General features: G+C 44.9%; 1 protein-coding gene across 3 annotated transcripts in view; it reads left to right on the top strand.

Annotated features, from left to right (window-relative positions):
- TRIM24 (tripartite motif containing 24) overlaps positions 1-18,608 on the top strand; it is a 102,332-nt gene that overhangs the window by 76,922 nt on the left and 6,802 nt on the right. For all 3 annotated transcript variants that reach the window (XM_053255064.1, XM_053255065.1, XM_053255062.1), the window contains 4 exons: positions 1,713-1,848; positions 9,767-9,839; positions 17,726-17,894; positions 18,258-18,547. In XM_053255064.1, the coding sequence (XP_053111039.1) occupies positions 1,713-1,848; positions 9,767-9,839; positions 17,726-17,894; positions 18,258-18,547 (668 nt within the window). The remainder of the gene's footprint in view (positions 1-1,712; positions 1,849-9,766; positions 9,840-17,725; positions 17,895-18,257; positions 18,548-18,608) is intronic.

The raw sequence follows: 18,608 nt of genomic DNA, 5'->3' as shown, positions 1-18,608 counted from the left end.
TACGGCTAAGCGCGTGAGTGAATTGCAAGCACTCCATATTAATGAACCATATACAAGGATTTATCTGGCCCGTGTGGTGATGCATCTGGATCCGGAGTTCAAGCCTAAGATTGTGACAGATTTTCATCTGAATACTGAGGTAGTGCTTCCTACCTTTTTCAGCAGTCCATCTTCTCCTCTGGAAAGGGTGGTGCATTCCCTAGATGTCCGTAGGGCGGTGCTCTACTACTTAAAAACCACTCTCCATGTTCGGAAAACATGACATCTGTTTGTGAATTTGCAAGGGCTGCTCTCCATCAAGCCAGAAATTGTCCTTCTGGTTAGTGGAGCTGATAAAGATGGCTTACAGTATGACCAGCAAGGTCAACAACCTCCAGCCTCCATTAAAGCGCATTCGACGAGGGTGTATGCCACATCGGCTGCACATTCTGCAGGCATTCACTTCAGTGATATCCATACAGCAGCTACATGGTCATCTCATTAGACATTTGTCAAGCACTACGCCATAGATCTGCTCAATGCAGCTGCTGTGGAATTTGGTCAGGCTGTCCTTAAGCGGGTGTTAGTGACTTGCGACGCATGCCCACCATCATGGGAGCCTGTAATTCACCCACTACTTATGAATGTTGGAACCACTATCCAGATAAACAGGTTGCTTACCTTGTAACAGATGATCTGGAAGTGGTTCCATACATTCATAAAAAACCGCCCATCTGGCCCCTCAATGTACCGACAAGTCACTGGACCATCAGCTCGTGGCGACAGAGCAAGTGTCAACGTGCCACGTCGGTCATCAAGAAACTGAGGGAGAAGACACCCAACCGCCGCTAGAAGATACTGCAGTCACATGCAGGCAGCGGTTGCTGGTGTCGCGAGGAGCTAATGAATTATGCCCTAAGCTGATCTGCACAGGCGCAGAACCCACTACTTATGAAAGTATGGAACCACTTCCAGATCATCTGTTACAGGTAAGCAACCTGTTTTTACCTATGAAGAAACTTTAGGGGCTTATGTTGTTGTCCCTAAAGCGCCGGGGGTGGGGGCACACGTGATAAAGGTCTATAAAATTATGCATGGGGTAGAGAAATTGGATAGAAAAATATTTTTCTTCCTGTCCCATAAGACAGAAACCTAGGGTCACCCAAGGAAACTGATTGGCAGGAGATTCAGAACAAATGAAATAATTCATACATCACTTAGTTTGTGGAATCCACTACCACAGTAAGTGGTGATGGGCACTAGCCTAGATGGCTTTAAAAGGGGAGGGCAGTTCTGTCAGGGCTACTTGTCAAGATGGCTCTATACTACCTGCAGGTTCAGAATGTATGCCTCTGAATACCAGTGAACCAAAGAAGACTACATCTTCATCTTCCACTTGTGGACTTTCCAGGGGCATCTGCTTGGCCAGTCTTAGAAACAGTGCTGTACTTGATGGACCTTTGGTCCTATTCAGCAGGGCCGCCCTTAAGTCAGTGCCCTTAAAAGTGTGGTACATGAGGTAGTATGGGAAGAAGATTAGGATCAGGTCAGGGGATGCATGCATTCATTTATGGCATATATCTTCTGAACCTGATTTTCCCCCATTGCATTGCCATCAGTACTTTTGTGCTTTGATTGTAGTATGAGAATTCATGGGCAGATTAAAAGGAGAGATAAGTGAGAAGATGATTCTGTCCTACCTAACTACTTTACCTTATGTCATCCTTTTTAAGATTGACTGTTCAGGAAGTATTTCGTTGGATAGCATTGGGAGGAGAGAGGGCACTGTGGAGCAGAGCCAACACAAACTTCCTTTACACAAAACTATCCAGTCCCCAAACTCATCAGTGCCATCTCCAGGTCTCTCAGGTAGGGCAACTGTTTGTAAGTCTCAGAATATTGCACTAACTGATGTATAAATAAAAGTCAAATACAAATCATGGCCAATTTCTTACACAGAGGGAGTAGGAAAGGGGAAATTTAAAATAAGTAAAAGAATTTAAAGAGTTTATTAGCATAGATACATTTTGCAATCAGTTGCAGTTGTGCTTTACACAGGAGAGGAAAGTCTCAGAGAAGAGGTAGTTGAGAAATTTCTTTAATGAAGCGAGCATAGCATTATGACATGGGTGTCTCTCCTGTTCTCTTTTTATTTAGCAGGAGGAAAGCCCTATTCATCCAGCATAGCATCTGTTGTCCCTTTGGTGGTTTTTTATAAGATTGTGAACCCTTTTGAAACAGGGAACCTTTTTCTCGTACCTTGTGTTCTGAAAACTGCTTTAAGGGGTGTTGTTGAAAAGTAATATATACACATTTTAACAGGTGAGAGGTTGCTGCTTGTAAGGAAAGGCAAGGGAGAGAATAAAGGTAAAGTGTGCCATCAACTTGATTTCAACTCCTTGCGCCCACAGAGCCCTGTAGTTTTCTTTGGTAGAATACAGGAGGAGTTTACCATTGCCTCCTCCTGCGCAGTATGAGACTGTGCCTTTCAGCATTTTCCTATATCGCTGCTATCTGATATAGGTGTTTCCCATAGACTGGGAAACATACCAGCAGGGATTCGAACCAGCAACCTTCTGCTTGTTAGTCAAGCATTTCCCCACTGCACCACTTAAGGTGGCTGTAAGGAGAGAATAGATAGATGTAAATGAAATAGAGATCTGTGGTTTGCCTAACATGTAAAGCAGACTCAAAGGTGGGAAGAATAACCTGGAAAATGAGATTGCAGGGAGAGAGGGGAACAAGAACATGTAATTTTAAAAGAAAGAAGCAACAGCTTGTATTGCACGTGGGGTATTTCAGTGTGAAAAATAATCAACAGGAGAAAATGATTATAATGAGAAGCACAAAAAATTCCTGTGCAATAGAATTAGAAATCGATGCTGAAAGTAATATAAGGCATGAAATAGTCAAAGGCTGAACTAGAGTGTTCGCAGTGTTGGCAAACAAAATTTAAGTTGTACAAATTAAATGGATTACTCCACTCTAAATCACCAAGGATATGCACGGACCGCGGAGGCATGTTCCGACGCCGGGGGGGGGGTGCTTGGGGGGGGGCTACTTAACCTTCCCGGCGCTCCATTTTAAAGTGAAATTTTCAGGGCGGCAGCGTTCCTCCCTGCCCCCTTGTTGACTGCGAAAAGTGGAAGTAACTTGTGCGCATGTGCCTGACGTGCGTGCGCCACAGTCCTCCAACATGGCCTGTTCGTACACATCCCTATAAATCATCTCATCAGGTTCCAGGCCATCCTTTAACACTTCTAAAGATGGAGATCCCATAATTTCCCTAAGCAGTTTATTTTCTTGCTGTAAGGAAGAAGGCACTTCATCCAGTTCTGTTGACTAATGGGAACCCCAGTCCAAATAGAGAGCCAGTCTCTCACCTTGGTGCCCTGGAGGCTTTGCAATTGCACAATCAAAGTTGAGGTTATTTTTGTTTTTAAAAAAGAAAATCACAAATAGATGTGTGGTTCTCAGGATTTTGTTGGTATGTAGCAGATACCAGATTGGAAACCAGACTCTAATTTGTGATGTAAATGTGGCCATATGGAGAGAATTTTTCATCCCTGTCCCCACACATCTTCCAACGTGTAAGACAAGGGGACTTGGCACACACAGCATAATTTCCCACTTCATATCTTTTTACACACATGCACACCCGCACTCTGCCCTTCCTAACATGGCTCAGGGTGGTTTATGTTAAAATTAAAAAAGCATTTAAAAACAGATTAAAATTAAAACTGGATATAATTAAAAGCCAGGCTAAGAAGATGGGTCTTTGAGGCTCTCCTGAAGGCCTCAAATGAAGATAATCCTCTCATATCTATGGGGAGTGCGTTCCACAACCTAGGGTCAACAACTGAGAAGGCCCGATCCCATGTCGACACCAGATGAACTGGTGGCACCCAAAGACAGACCCGTCCTGATGATCTTTATGAGCAATAGGGAACTTGTAGAGAAAGGTGCTGTCTCAGGTAACCCAGACCTAAGCTGTTCAGGACTTTAAAAGTAATAACCAGCACTTTGTACTTTGCCCAGAAATATATTAGCAGCCAATGCAACTGTTTTAAGAACAGGCATAATGTGATCTCTCCACGGTACCCCAGAGACTAATCAGGCTGCTACATTTTGAACTAACTGAAGTTTCCAAACTGCATACAAAAGCAGCAGTACATGCAGTGTGGTCCAATCTGGAGGTTACCAGCTGGTGTACCACTGTTTTCAGGTCATTCTCCTCAAACATTGTAAACTGCCCAGAGACTTGCATTTTGGGTGGTATACAAATATGTTAAATAAATAAATGGATGGAGTTCTCAAATCAATCACAGCTGGTAAAAAGTGCTCCTGCCCACAGCTTCAACCTGAGGCACCAGGGTGAGTCTTGGGTCCAGGAGCACTCCCAGGCAATGAACCTGTTCTTTCTGGGAGACTGTAACCTCATCCAGAACAGGAAGTTCTATCTTGTCTTGCAGATTACGACTCCATCTTGCTGGCATTCAGCACCTCCATCTTGCTGGCATTCAGCTTCAGTTTAGTATCCCTCACCCAGACCGTTATTGCCTGTAGGCAGATATTTAAGGGGCTAATGCCATTTCCTTTTATTGATGTCAAGGAGAAATAGATTTGGGTGTCATCATCATACTGATAACACCCACACCAATTCCCCTGAAGACCTCACCCAGCAGTTTCATGTAGATGTTTAAAAGCATTGGTGAAAGAATTAAACCCTGAGGGACTCCATATAGTAGCTCCCGCTTTTAGAAGAGAAAATGTTGCCAAGCACCACCATGTACTTGAGACACAAGAGCAGAACCACTGTAAAATAGTCCCCAAATCCCTCAGGTGATCCAGAAGGATACCATGGCTGATGGTATCAAAAACTGCTGAAAGATCCAAAAGAACCAGCAGAGTCGTACTCCCTCTGTCAATTTCCTGGCAAATGTCATCCGACCAAGTCTGTCTCAACCCCATAACCTACCATGAAGCCAGTTTGCAATGGGTTTAGATAATCAGTTTCCTCCAAGACCACTTGGAGCTGGTCAGCCACCAACTTCTCAATCATCTTACCCAACCATGGGAGATTGGAGACCAGCCTATAATTATCCATCACCAGGGGATCCAGAGTGGGCTCCTTAAAAAGAGGTCTAACCACTGTCGCCTCCAAACAGTGTGGCATGCAGCCCTCCCTCAGTATGGTATTTATTAATGATATCAACTAGGCCAGCTCCAACAACGTCCCTGCAAGATGAAATCAGCCATGTTGATGGTAGGCCATACTGCTCCAAACAGTTTGTCTATATCCTCAGGAGTCAAAAATTGAAACTGATCTAATCAAATATTGCAAGAGTGATTGCCAGACATCTCCCTAACTGGCCCTGCAGAAACGTTGGAGTCCACATTAGGGATGTGCACAGAACCGGCTGGCCCAGTTCATTTCGAGACCGGACCAGTTCGGTCCGGCACCCCTTAGAACCCCTGTTCGGTCTGGCACCCCTAAGAACCCCTGTTCGGTCCAGTACAGTGGGGGAATCCGTGAAGGTTTTTGTTTGTTGTGGGGGTTACCTTTAACCCCTTTGGAGGGCTTCCTCTAGGCTGTGGGGGGTCCACAAAGGTTCCCCCTCCCCCCGCCGGCTTTGTTCACCACCGCCGCGGCCCATTTTACCCCCTTTGGGGGCCTTCGTATGTTGGCGTGGTGGCCATTTTCTCCTCCTCCGTGCATGCACAAACAATGGCTGCTGTGCATGCACAAATGGCCTCTGCGAGGCTCTGGGCCATGCCAGACCTTGCAGAGGCCATTTGCGCATGCTCAGCTATGGAGAAAATGGCTGCCACGGCAACATATGGAAGACCGAAGTGGGCGAAAAGGTGGAGTGGCTGTGGTCTGTAAGGATAACATCTCCCTTACCAGAGGCCCTGTTAGGGTATCAGACCATATTGAATGTGTGTACTTAAGTTTGGGGACCAGGAATAGATTAGGACTTCTGTTGGTGTACCAATCGCCCTGCTGCCCAACGGAATCCCTTACTGAGCTCACGGACTTGGTCGCAGAACTTGCGTTGGAGTCTCACAGACTTCTGGTACTGGGGAACTTCAGTGTTCATTTCAGGACCAACTTGTCTGGGCAGCTCAGGAGTTCATAGCGGCCATGACAACTATGGGCCTATCCCAAGCGGTTTCTGGATCAACACATAGTGCAGGTCACACACTTGATTTGGTCTTTTATTCTGATCAGAGTGGTGTTCCGTGGGTGGGGACTCCTGTGATATCCCCATTGTCATGGACGGATCACCATCTGGTTAAGGCTGGACTTATAACCACCTCCCATCTCCGCAGGGGCGAGGGGCCTATTAGAATGGCCCGCCTGAAGAGGTTATTGGATTCCAAGAAGCCTTGGAGGAATTCAGTGTTGGCTCTGCTGGTGATCCTGTTGATGCCCTGGTGGAGAATTGGAACAACTTGCTCACCAGGGCTGTAGACTCCTAAGCGTCCCCTCCAACCCGCTTCAGAATTGGCCCCTTTGTATACGGAAGATCTACAGGGGCAGAAGCGGCAAGGTAGGCGACTGGAGCACAAGTGGAGAAAGATGAGACTCGAATCTGACAGATTACGACATGGAGCACATCTAAAGATCTATGCTCAGGCAATACATGTGGCAAAGAAGTGGTTCTTTTCTGCCCATATTGCCTCTGTGATTTCACGTCTAGTGGAGTTGTTCAGGGTTGTGAGGGGACTAGTATCTGCACCCCCTCCCTTGAACCAGAATTTGGAATCATCTTTTCCCCGCTGTGATGTGTTTAAAGAGTTTCTCACAGATAAAATCTCTTGGATTTGGGCCGACTCAGATGGACACTCCACAATTAATTTGATGTTGGAACTGGAGGTGTCCAACTATTCCTCTTATGTGATTTGACTGGATCAGTTTCAATTTGTGACTGCTGAGGATGTGGACAAGCTGCTTGGGGTAATGAGGCCTACCACTTGTTCTCTTGACCCTTGTCCAACATGGCTTGTTCAATCTAGCAAGGAGGCTGTTATAAACAGCCTGGTAGGAATCATAAATGCTTCTCTGTGAGAGTGCAGGATGCCTCCTTGTCTTAAGGAGGCAATTATTAGACCTCTTCTTAAGAAGCCTGCATTAGATCCCTCAGAGTTGAACAATTATAGGCCTGTTTCCAATCTCTCATGGTTGGGCAAGGTAATTGAATGGGTGATGGCCTCTCAGCTCTAGTCGGTCTTGGAGGAAACTGATTATCTAGACCCATTTCAAACTGGTTTTCAGGTGGGGCTATCGGTTGGAGACTGCCTTGGTCAGCCTGATGGATGATCTCCAATTGGGAATTGACCGAGGAAGTGTGACTCTGTTGGTCCTTTTGGATCTCTCGGTGGCTTTTGATACTATCGACCATCGTATCCTTCTGGAACATCTGAGAGTGTTGGGGGTGGGAGGCACTGTTTTACAGTGGCTCCGCTCCAACCTCTCGGACAGATTTCAGATGGTGTCGATTGGAGATTGTTGCTCTTCGAGATCTGAGCTTAAGTATGGTGTCCCTCAAGGCTCCATACTTTCTCCAATGCTTTTTAACATCTACATGAAACCGCTGGGAGAGATCATCAGGGGATTTGGAGCTGGATGTTAACAGTACACTGATGACACCCAGAACTACTTCTCCATATCAGCCTCTTCAGGAGTTGGCATATCCTCCCTAAATGCCTGCCTGGAAGCAGTACTGGGCTGGATGAGGGAGAATAAACTGAAGCTGAATCCAGATAAGATGGAGCTACTTATTGACCGAGGTCAGAACTCTAGAGACTATCTTGATCTCCCTGTTCTAGATGGGGTCACACTTCCTCAAAAGGAACAGGTTCGCTGTCTGGGAGTACATCTGGATCCACACCTCTCCCTGGTTTCTCAGGTTGAGGTGGTGGCCAGGGGTGCTTTCTATCAGCTTCGGCTGATACGCCAGCTGCGCCCATTTCTCGAGATGAATGACCTCAAAACAGTGGTACACTTGTTAGTAGCTTTCAGATATGATTTCTGTAATGTGCTCTATGTGGGGCTACCTTTGTATGTAGTCCGGAAACTTCAGTTGGTTCAGAATGCAGCAGCCAGGTTGGTATCTGGGTCATCTTGGAGAGAACATGTTACTCCTCTGTTGATGGAGCTACACTGGCTGCCAATAGGTTTCCAGGCAAAATACAAAATGCTAGTTATAACTTACAAAGCCCTAAACGGCTTAGGCCCTGGGTATGAGAATGTCTTCTTCGCTATGTGCCCCACCACGCAAATTTCTGTTTTCATTGTTAATTGATTTTAATGGTGTTCTAATGTAAACCGCCCTGAGCCTTTTGGAAGGGCGGTATAAATTTTTCATAAATAAATAAATAAATTGGGCCACGGCGGTGATGAACGAGGCCAGTGGGGGGAAGGTGGAACCTTCGCGGACACACACATACACCCCCCCTGCGGCCTAGAGAAAGCCCCCCGAAGGGGCTAAAGGTAAGAAAATAATTTTTAAAAACAAACCTGCAAACTGTGCGGGGTTGGGGGGTTGGTTCGACCCCGTAACAATCAAACTGAACCGGTTCAACATAGAACCAAACCCCCCTTGAACTGTTTGCACATCCCTAGTCCACATCAGCCTGAATGCAAGGTATCTTGTCTGCAAAAGACTCATTAAGTGTGTCACAGTGAGACATTGTTTCTGGAAATAGATTTGAAACAGAAGGGGCTTGAATTAAACCCCTTACAATCTAGTACAGCTCTGCTGGACAAGAACTTGCAGACACAATACACACAGAATAAAATTGCTTCCTTGCTGCACACATTGCCGCAGCATAGTCCTTCAAATGGGCTCTATGCTGTGTCTTACCAGATTCAAGGTGAGTCCTTCTCCATTTGCTCTCAAGTCTACCTTGCTGCTTCACCTCCCGTAGCTCTTCTGTATACCATGGAGGTAATTTTGAAGTTGGTTGGAGAGGACACTTAGGAGTGGTCATGTCTACTGTCCTGATAAGTTCCCTATTCCAAGTATCCACCAGGGCATCAACAGTATAGCCAGCAGAATCAACTCCAAAACCTTCCAAGGCCCTTTGGGATCCAACAGCCTTCTTGTGCAGACCATTCTAATAGGATCACCACCCCTGCAGAGATCAGACGTGACTGTGAGATCAGCCTTAACCAGGAAGTGGTCCATCCATGACAATGGAAAAACTACAGGAGACCCGACCCACGGAACACCCCCTCTGATCTGAGCAGAAGACCAAATCCAGTGTGTGACCAGCAACATGCATAGGTCCTAGGACTAATTGGGATAAGCCCATAGTTCTCATGAGTTTTATGAACTCCTGAACAGTACAGGACAAGCCAGTCTCAAAATGGATATTGAGATTACCCAGCACCAAAAGCCTGGATGGCTCCTGACACCAACTCGCAACCAGGTTCATTAGCTCATTTAGGGAGTCTGTTAGGCAGCAGTGTAGATGGTACACCAACAGAATCCCCAATCTATCCCGAGTCTCCATCCTGAGATACACAAACTCAAAATAAGTCAATTCTATCACAAGGATGGTAAGAGAGATGCTGTTCTTCAGAACCACAGCCACTCCACCCACTTCCCCATACTTGCTCAGCAACAGAGTACCTTTTAGGAAGAAGTTGGGCCCACATACAACCACTAGCCTCTCCCAACCAGGTTTCAGTTATACAAGCCAGGTTGCATGAATGCATTTGAAATATAAAGTAAATTGCAAAGGCAAGCTTACACTTTTTCTTTTTTCCCTGGATTAGGGCCAGGTACTGTATCTGGTGTCCATCCCCCAGTTCGTTCACCCAGTGTTTCCAGTGTTGGAAGCCGAGGCAGGTAAGAGGATATGTGGGAAAGAATAGAATGCTGGACAAAACTGTTTGTCCATATTATCTAATGAAGCAGCTTTTTACAGGCAAAAACAGAGGTCTGATGGGTCACTTTGCTTTTGGGTGGTGGTGAGGAAGCCTTCTGATCTAATTATAATAAGCTATCAGAAGCTAACATTGCTTCTTACATCTCATTTGTTTATTGTACCAATTGTTACATTATCAAGAGAACGGATCTGCACTTGCTTTCGATAATATATGCTTCCTTCTCTTGGAATTGTTTTCCTTAACAACTGAATTCACATAACTACATCCAAATATCACCAACCCAATAAGCTTGAGTTAAACAAAAAAAACTGCTGGATCTGGATTGAGATCTACAAGAATGGGTAATGTGCCTGCTCAGGACCCACACAGTAGAATGCCACAGCTCATCGAGGTGACTGAGCCCCACCCCCATGCCTACAGCGTGCTATTTAAAGGCGAGCCAGGCACCTGTTCTTCAGTTCTTTTCCGACCACCGTTGCATTCAGTCCTTGGGCTGTCGCTCCTCGTCAGTAAAGTTCCTCCTTCTGAATTCATCTGTAAAATAAAATATATCAGACTATTTATTGGTTTTTTGACTTGGAAACGGCTTCTGGACGTCGCTGGTGTGTACTCAAATTTGGAACTGACTGACTACGGTTTGTGATATCCCTAAAATGGCTGAGGAGAGGTGCATAGGCTGTAATGCCAAGTTTCACTCAAAAGATTTCCATGACCTGGAGATCTTTTCCCAGGAGATCTTAATCTGCCTGGGAGAGAACAGTGTTTCCTCTTGCAGGATATGTTTATCTTTTTCAAAGCAGACGAGAAAAAATCAGGCCCTGCAGCTTCGCACCACCATTAATGATGAGGTGCTAAGTCTGACATAGGGGGAACCCCACCCTGTGACCTCATCATCGACTTTGAAAGCTTCAGTGTCAGCATCTAAGCTTCCTCCTACAAGACCACAGCCATCGACACTGAACTCTACATTGGCATTGTTTTGAATCCCAAAGATCTCTTCAAAGTCCACTCCCCATTCGACACTGGAGTTTTAAGTCAAGCACAAACAATCGAGATTGGATAATTCTCTGAGAACAAAGAAATCCAAAACAGTGGATTTGACGAAGGATAGGATGCTGTCTCCATCAGGCCTACAGATCCTGCCCTTGAAATCCTCAACCTCTGATGTTGGGGTTGACAGACATCTCTCAACGTCAAGAACTTCAGCCTCAAAGGAAAAGTAATAACCGATATCGGAAACGCTGAGAGCCCTCGATGTTGACCGCGCCTCACCACCGGGATTGATGACGTTGAGAGCCCGCTCTGTCTCCGGCTCCCACTCCAACAAATTCTTCAGCTCCAATACCTCCAGATGTATCGATCCAAATTCCATCGACTCGAAAGTGCAAGTTCCATTTTTTATTTTGTACACGCCAGTGCTGTCGGCAGCAAGGTTGGTGACTCCACGATGCCAAGCCCAAATACCGACTTTCAGTTGTCGATAGGGAGGACAGGGACGCGGTATTAGATTCTACCACTGCCCACAGCTTGCTTTCTATACTCCATTCCAACTCCAACACTCCCTCAGCATCCACATTTAAAGGTTTTCCTCGGCAACTGTCAGAAGCAGGAACTCCTAGGAAACCGGTTGCAGTGCAGTCGTTGGTCCACCGTACTATGACACCGGGTGCACTGACTGCTGCCCATTTGGCAGACTCTTCGCCATGGCATACATGTGGCTTCGCACATTCATCGGCTGTGGAGGCAGCACTGGCATTGGCACTTATGAGGACAGGTTGTCCCGGTTTCCCTTATGATTTTCAAGAGGACCAACCCTGTAAGTCCTCACAAACTAAACCATACTACCACTAATGGTAATTTAGTGGTACCAACCCCTGCTAACTTGGCAAAGAGGCACCTTTTTAATGTGGTGATTCTCTTTATTTAGCAGGGAGAGAGTAACTGGCCCTATCCACCCCCAATACAGTACCTCCAGTGACTTTTACTGGTGTACATCTTAGATTTCTTTTTAGATTGTAAGCCCTTTAGGGACAGGGATCCATGTTTATTTATTGTTTCTTTGTGTAAACCGCCCTGAGCCATTTTTGGAAGGGCAATATAGAAATCGAATAAATAATAAAAATGACGGTTGTGACTCAGATCCATACTGTGTACACCCTGACTAGAGGTAATTGTTTGACCATGCCATCACAACCCTCAAAACTGTTTCGGTGGCAACATAAACAACCTCCTGCCCCCCTGTCAAAGTTTTAAAAGATACGGCAGCACAGACTGTTTACAAAAGCCTGGAGGTTGGGACACAAACACTGAGTATTCCTATTCCACGGAAGACAACTACTATTGAGATACAAGCATACATACCACCATCACTGTCTTACTCACCTTCAAATCACCATGGCTCTTCTGACTTCAAGTCAGAAGATGACCTTGACAACAGGGTGGGACCTCCAGTTGACGTGGCTCCAACTACCCATGTCTCCTCTAATGAGGAAATGAAAGTGTATCACCCTCACATTAGGAAGATGGCTAAAGTGCTAGGTCTCAGTCTCAAATTCAAGCTAGTCACTATTGATGACTCTGTCCATAATTTAAATACTAAGTCTGAATCTACTCAGCCCGTGGCTCTGCCTGTTTCCCCAGTCATTTCAAGGGCTGCACAATGTACATGGTAGGTAATACATACCTCAACCCCTCACGTCTAAGAGACTGGAGAGTTTATATTGGGTTTAGGCGAAAGATAATGAATATCTTCTGAAGCATCCGCTCCTAACTTGCCTAGTTATCAATTGCAACACTTCATCGTCCTCAAAGTCTGGTCATCAACATGCTATGCCTGCAGACAAAGAGGGGAGGAAAATGGATATTTTGGGGAGAAAGATTTATTCTACTTTATGCCTATCTGTTAAGATAGCAAACTATTCAGCATGCATTGCAAAATACACCCATGGCTTATGGGAAGATCTACAAAATGCCCTGGAGGTCCTTTCTCCAGAATAATTTAAGAAGCAATTCCAGCAAATGGATAAATCAGTGGCGCTTACCTGCCAGCAACTGAGCACTGCCAAGCACCTGGCCAAGTCTGAATCTTACTCCTTGGCAGCCGCAATCTCCCTGCGGAGGCATACCTGGCTTCGCTCCACCAACCTGCAGGACAATATGAAAGAGATAATTGAGAGCTTACCTTTTGATGGAAGGGCCTTTTCAGTGTCAAATCTTGCACCACGTCAACCCTATGGCTCCAAATACTGTCCTTATTCGAAACAGGAGTGCCATGACTTTAGGAAACTGTAAAGTGTGCCATCAAGTTGATTTCTACTCCTGGCACCCACAGAGCCCTGTGGTTTTCTTTGGTAGAAGCAGTACCTTATCACAAATACCCTTTTCACGACACGGGGAAATCAGACCAACCCCAATGTACGAAGCAGACTGAGCCTCAGAAACTTGGAGGTTCAGGTCCACCCACTGTCACCACTACACTCCTCCCCTTTCCTGCCACCGGGGCCCACAACATCCTGGCAAGTGAGGGAGAACACCAGACACATGAACTCGATTCTCCTGATAGCGTCCAACATCAAGCTGGCACACCATGCACCCGCATGGCACCACATAACAGACTGCTGGGTCCTGAAGATCATATCTTCAGCTACATGATAATGTTCAGAACAACCCCAAGATTTATAGGGATGAGGTTCACTCAGTCCTACCAAGCGTTATTGGAAGAAGTGAAGGAGCTGTTAGCCAAAGGATCTATTGCCCCAGTACAGTGGGTGCACAGTCAGGAGGGGTTTTACTCCCATTATTTCCTGATCTCAAAGAAGGACGGTGGCATATGACCTATTATGGATCTACGCCACCTGAACAAATTTGTCCATGTGCAAAAATTCCACATTATAGTGTTACAAGAGCTCCTACCTCTTCTGTACCTTGAGAACTGGCTTGTGACACTGGATCTCAAACACGTGTATTCCTACATTGGCATCAGGACACAACACAGAAAATATCTGATGTTCACAGCAGGAAATCAAGTGTACCAATATACAGTCTTACCCTTTGGGCTCACCACCACCCCCAGGGTATTTACAGAATGTATAGCTGCAGTGGTAGCTTACCTCCGGACCCAGGGTATTTTCATCTATCCATACTGGATGACTGGCTCCTGACTTCCAAAGACAGAAGAGTTGCGTTCTCAGACAAAATATGCACTATCTCTTCTCTAAGACTTGGGGAGCCAAGTCAGTTGGAAAGAATCCAAACTGGAGCTAGTTCATGTTATCAACTACATTGGAGCAGTCCTGGACATGGAAGCTAGGAAGGCATACTTACCTCAGGAATGCTTCCAGTGTGTCAGGGACCTGGTTCTCCATTTCTAACAGCATGCATCTCAACTGGCCTGACTCATTCAAAGACTCCTAGGACTTATGGCATCCTGCAACACAGTGGGGTGATATGCCAGATTAAAGATGTGTAAGTTACAGCTTGGTCTTCCACCCGAATATGGATCAAGGCCTACATCTAGTGCTCCCAGATCAAATTCTGTGCTCGCTTACCTGGTGGTCAACAAGCAGAAATTTACTGGAAGAGATTACTTTTCAAATGACTCCTATCTGATTAGCAGATGCCTCTCTGCTAGGCTGGGGGCCTCACTGCAGGACACATCAGATTCAGGGTAAGTGGACCCCTCAAAAAACACAATTACATATCAGTTTCCTGGAGCTACTGGCTGTCTTCAAAGTAATGAAAGCCTTCCTACCACTTCTACAGGGGAAAGTTGTGCAAGTATAGTTAGACAAAACCACTGCCCTAGCTTACATCAGCCGTCAGGGAGGGACAGTGTCTTGAAGTCTTTGTGCACTCAGCCTACAATTATGGCATTGCTGCATCCAGCATCAAGTCTATCTGATGGCCATCCCAATAAAGGGCCTAGACAACATCCTAGAGGACTACTTAAGTCCATTTTCCCTACAACAACAACATCATGAATGGGAAATCAAGACAGGATATATTACACCTCTCTTCACGAGTTGAATATGACCGACTATAGGGCTCTTTGCCACCTCAGAGAACATAAAGTGCACTCATTTCCGCTCTAGGGCAGGTCATGACCCACGATCACTGGAGAACGCCTTTCAGCTGGATTGGCAGCCGGAGATCCCATATATGTTTCCTCTGCGACTGCTGAACAGCTGAGTGGTTGCCGGCCTTCTGACTGCCCCAACATCGGGTACCTTGGTGACACCATGGTGGCCAAGACAACAAAGATTTCCACAAGTACTCAAACTGTCAGGGAACCGCTACCAGAGGCTACCACAAGAAGTAGATCTCTTAACACTGGACAATGGCAGCATACTGCATCCAGATGTGTTCTCACTCTGCCTAACAGCATGGTGAATCGACTTTCTAGTAAGATCCTTTTAAACCAAAGAAAGTAATCCACCAGGCGTAATTATAAAGGCAAATGGCTCTGATTCAAATCCTACGCAAGGATACATGGCTTTCATCCTACCCAAACCACGATCAAGGATGTGCTGCTCCTACCTGACTAGTCTGAAATCACAAAGGCTGCAAAATGTATCTTTGAACGTGCATCTATCTTCAAAACATCTGAGCTATGACAGAAAGACACTTCACACCCAGACAGTAGGGCTTTCCTAAAAAGCCTTGTGAACTTGTATCCACCCATTCACTGAATTGGATTGTATCCACTCCATCGAACCATGGAGCATATTCTTGGTCTTTTCAACTTTAACAGCAGATCCATTTGAACCTATGGGTTCTGCCTCTATCAAGCTAGTAACTTTGAAAACTGCCTTCCTACTGGCCACAACTACGGCTAAATGCGTTAGTGTATTGACAGCTTTGTGGATAGATTCACCATACAACAGAACTTGTTCTAATGAAGTTCTAATGCGTATGGACCCGGTTCTTCTTCCCAAGGTGGTGTCTGACTTCCACCTCAACCAGAACATTGTTCTTCCTACATTATTCAGGAGTCCATCTACCCCTTTAGAATGTGCAATGCACTCCTTGGATGTGCGGAGGGCACTTTTATATTACCTGGATTGCACTAAAGACTTCAGAGTCACCAAGTGCTTGTTTGTAGCCAACAAGGGCCCTGTGAAAGGCTCCTGCATTTCCAGACAAAAAATGTTTAGATGGCTAGTTGAGCACATCATGCTGTCCTACAAGACACAGAATATACAACAATCAAGGCACATTCAACTCATGCCTACGCTTCATCAGCTGCACACCTATCAGGGGTAACCTTCATGGACATCTGCAAAGCAGTAACTTGGTCTGCTGAGTTACTTCATCAGGCACTATGCCATAGACATGCACTCTGCTTCCGAGGTGAGCTTTGGGAGAATTGTTTTGAAGCGGGTGTTAGAATCGTTACTACTGTACCCTTCTCCTTTTGCGAGCCAACTAAACACCTATTCTTTTGAATCTCAACAGATCTCAATCCAGATAAACAGGTTGCTCACCTGTAACTATTGCTGGTAGAGATCCATCGACATCCATAAGTCCCTCCTGGACCACCCCTCTGCAGTAGTGCTGCGCTGTGTGTGTACTGAGTTTGCATGCTATTTTCCTGCAATGCTGATGGACACACCTATTCTGGATGATCTTCCTCCATGGTGATCCTCATCCCAAGAACTGAAGAACAGGCACCCGGTCTGCCTTTAAATAGCATGCTGTAGGCGGACGGGGTTGGGGTTGGCCTTGGTCGACTTGATGAGCTGCGGCATTCTACAGCAAGGGTCCTGTGAGGGCACATTACCCATTCTTATGGATGTTGATGGATCTCTATCAGATCAGTACTTACAGGTGAGCAACCTGTTTTATGTTTTTATGGGTAGATGTTTATGGTCTTGATATGAGATTGTGAGGTACCCAGACTTAACAGGCAAGGTGCCTAAGGTTGATAAATGCAAGTGTGCAGTGGCATAAATTCACTACTTCTTTTTTTAAAGGTGCCAGTAATGGAAGATGTGGTGCAGGACAATAGCAGGGAGGTTAATATTATCTGTCCGAATCCAATAAAAGCAAGTTTATGCCTCTGTAATTAGCAGAACACTTTTGTGCAAGACAGACAGATAGCAATTGAAATTTTAAAAAAGGTAGCAGATCATGAGACAACCATATGAGTTGGTTTACAAACTCCTGTTGGTTTCTTTAGCAATTATGTGAAAAGCTGCCAGTTCAGATATACCAAGTAGCAAGTAACTTGTGAACTAAAGAATTAATTTTATTAATACTGTTAGCAGTAGTTCTTGTAATGTAATGTGTTTAAGTGAACACTGTGTATATGCAGAAAAGCTCCTGCAAAATTTCCCAGGAGTGCTGACAGTATTAATGGACGGGTAAAATGTAATAGCTAGAAAGAGCAGATCTATAAATACCTACAAATTAGGACATACTACTATATTGGGATTATTCTTTCATACTGAAGGAAACAACCAGAAATAAGAGTTTTCAAAGCAATGTGAAAAATAGATATTGGCTAAGGAGGATGACAACCTCTTTATCATTCTAAGATACTGAAGTAAATTGAATTAGCCTGTTTGAAAGGGAGAAAAAATTAACACCCTAGAACAGTAGTAGGTAACCTTGACTCTCCAGCTACAATTCATTTTGGCTGGGAATGATGGGAGTTGTAGTTCAGCAACAGCTGGAGAGCTAAGATTGTCTACCTCTTCCCTTGAATCTGAAACAAAATACTTGACTCATAAGCCTTATCAAAGCAGTGATATCTGAAAGTCCTGCTTGAAATTATACAGAACATATGACATATTAAATTTATTCCTCTTCTTCCTCATTACTTCCCCCCCCCCTTACACTATACAGCTCTGGCTCTTCTAGTAGACCATCAGGTGCTGATTCAACCCAGAGACTCCCTGTGGTCATGTTGGAGCCCATCAGAATAAAACAAGAGCCTGGAGCGCCAAGTGAGAACTATGATTTTCCAGTTGTAATAGTGAAGCAAGAAACAGATGAAGAATCTCGGAATAAAAATGTATGATTATAAATCTCAGTTTTTAAAATACTCTGCACGTGAAGGGTGGGGGTGATACTTTTTTTAATATCTTGGAAGCTGGCTTAAGTAGCTATGATTGTGCTAAGGGTTGGTTTTATGTTAAGCTTCAAAGGAAAATTAAGCTCCTCATGTTCTCTAAAGGTTATGTAGCATCTTTGCTATCTGCCCTTCTAAGTTCAAGCTTTTTACATGAGTGTATTTCTAGTTAACAGTTTTCAAGCTGGTTAAATAATAACTCACTTTAATATAAAAATGCATTTTTATATAACAAACACAGGTATATAAAAATAGTAGTGTTGAATTTCTTATAAACTAGGCACTATTTTTTCTTCTATCCTGCAGACCACTTTCCGAAGAACCTTGCTTACCTCGATGTTGACTAGCAATCGTAATTGTTCTTCTGTAGAAACAGTTTTGAGAACTCAGGCACCAGACAGTACTGGTGACCAGCCTTCCAATGGCAAGGCAGCCTGGATCAGGTCTCCTCATGTTGGAGACAGCAGGAAAGATGATGACCCCAATGAAGACTGGTGTGCAGTATGTCAGAATGGAGGAGAGCTTTTATGTTGTGATAAGTGTCCTAAAGTGTTTCACCTTTCTTGTCATGTCCCCATTCTCAGGAATTTTCCAAGGTAAGGACACTCTGAAGTAAACCCAGACTACTAAATATTTTCATCTTTTGGTTGTAAAGCA

The sequence above is a fragment of the Hemicordylus capensis genome, chromosome 5 (genome assembly GCF_027244095.1).
Source record: "Hemicordylus capensis ecotype Gifberg chromosome 5, rHemCap1.1.pri, whole genome shotgun sequence".
Taxonomy (NCBI): domain Eukaryota; kingdom Metazoa; phylum Chordata; class Lepidosauria; order Squamata; family Cordylidae; genus Hemicordylus; species Hemicordylus capensis.
This window is presented reverse-complemented; position numbering and strand designations above follow the sequence as displayed.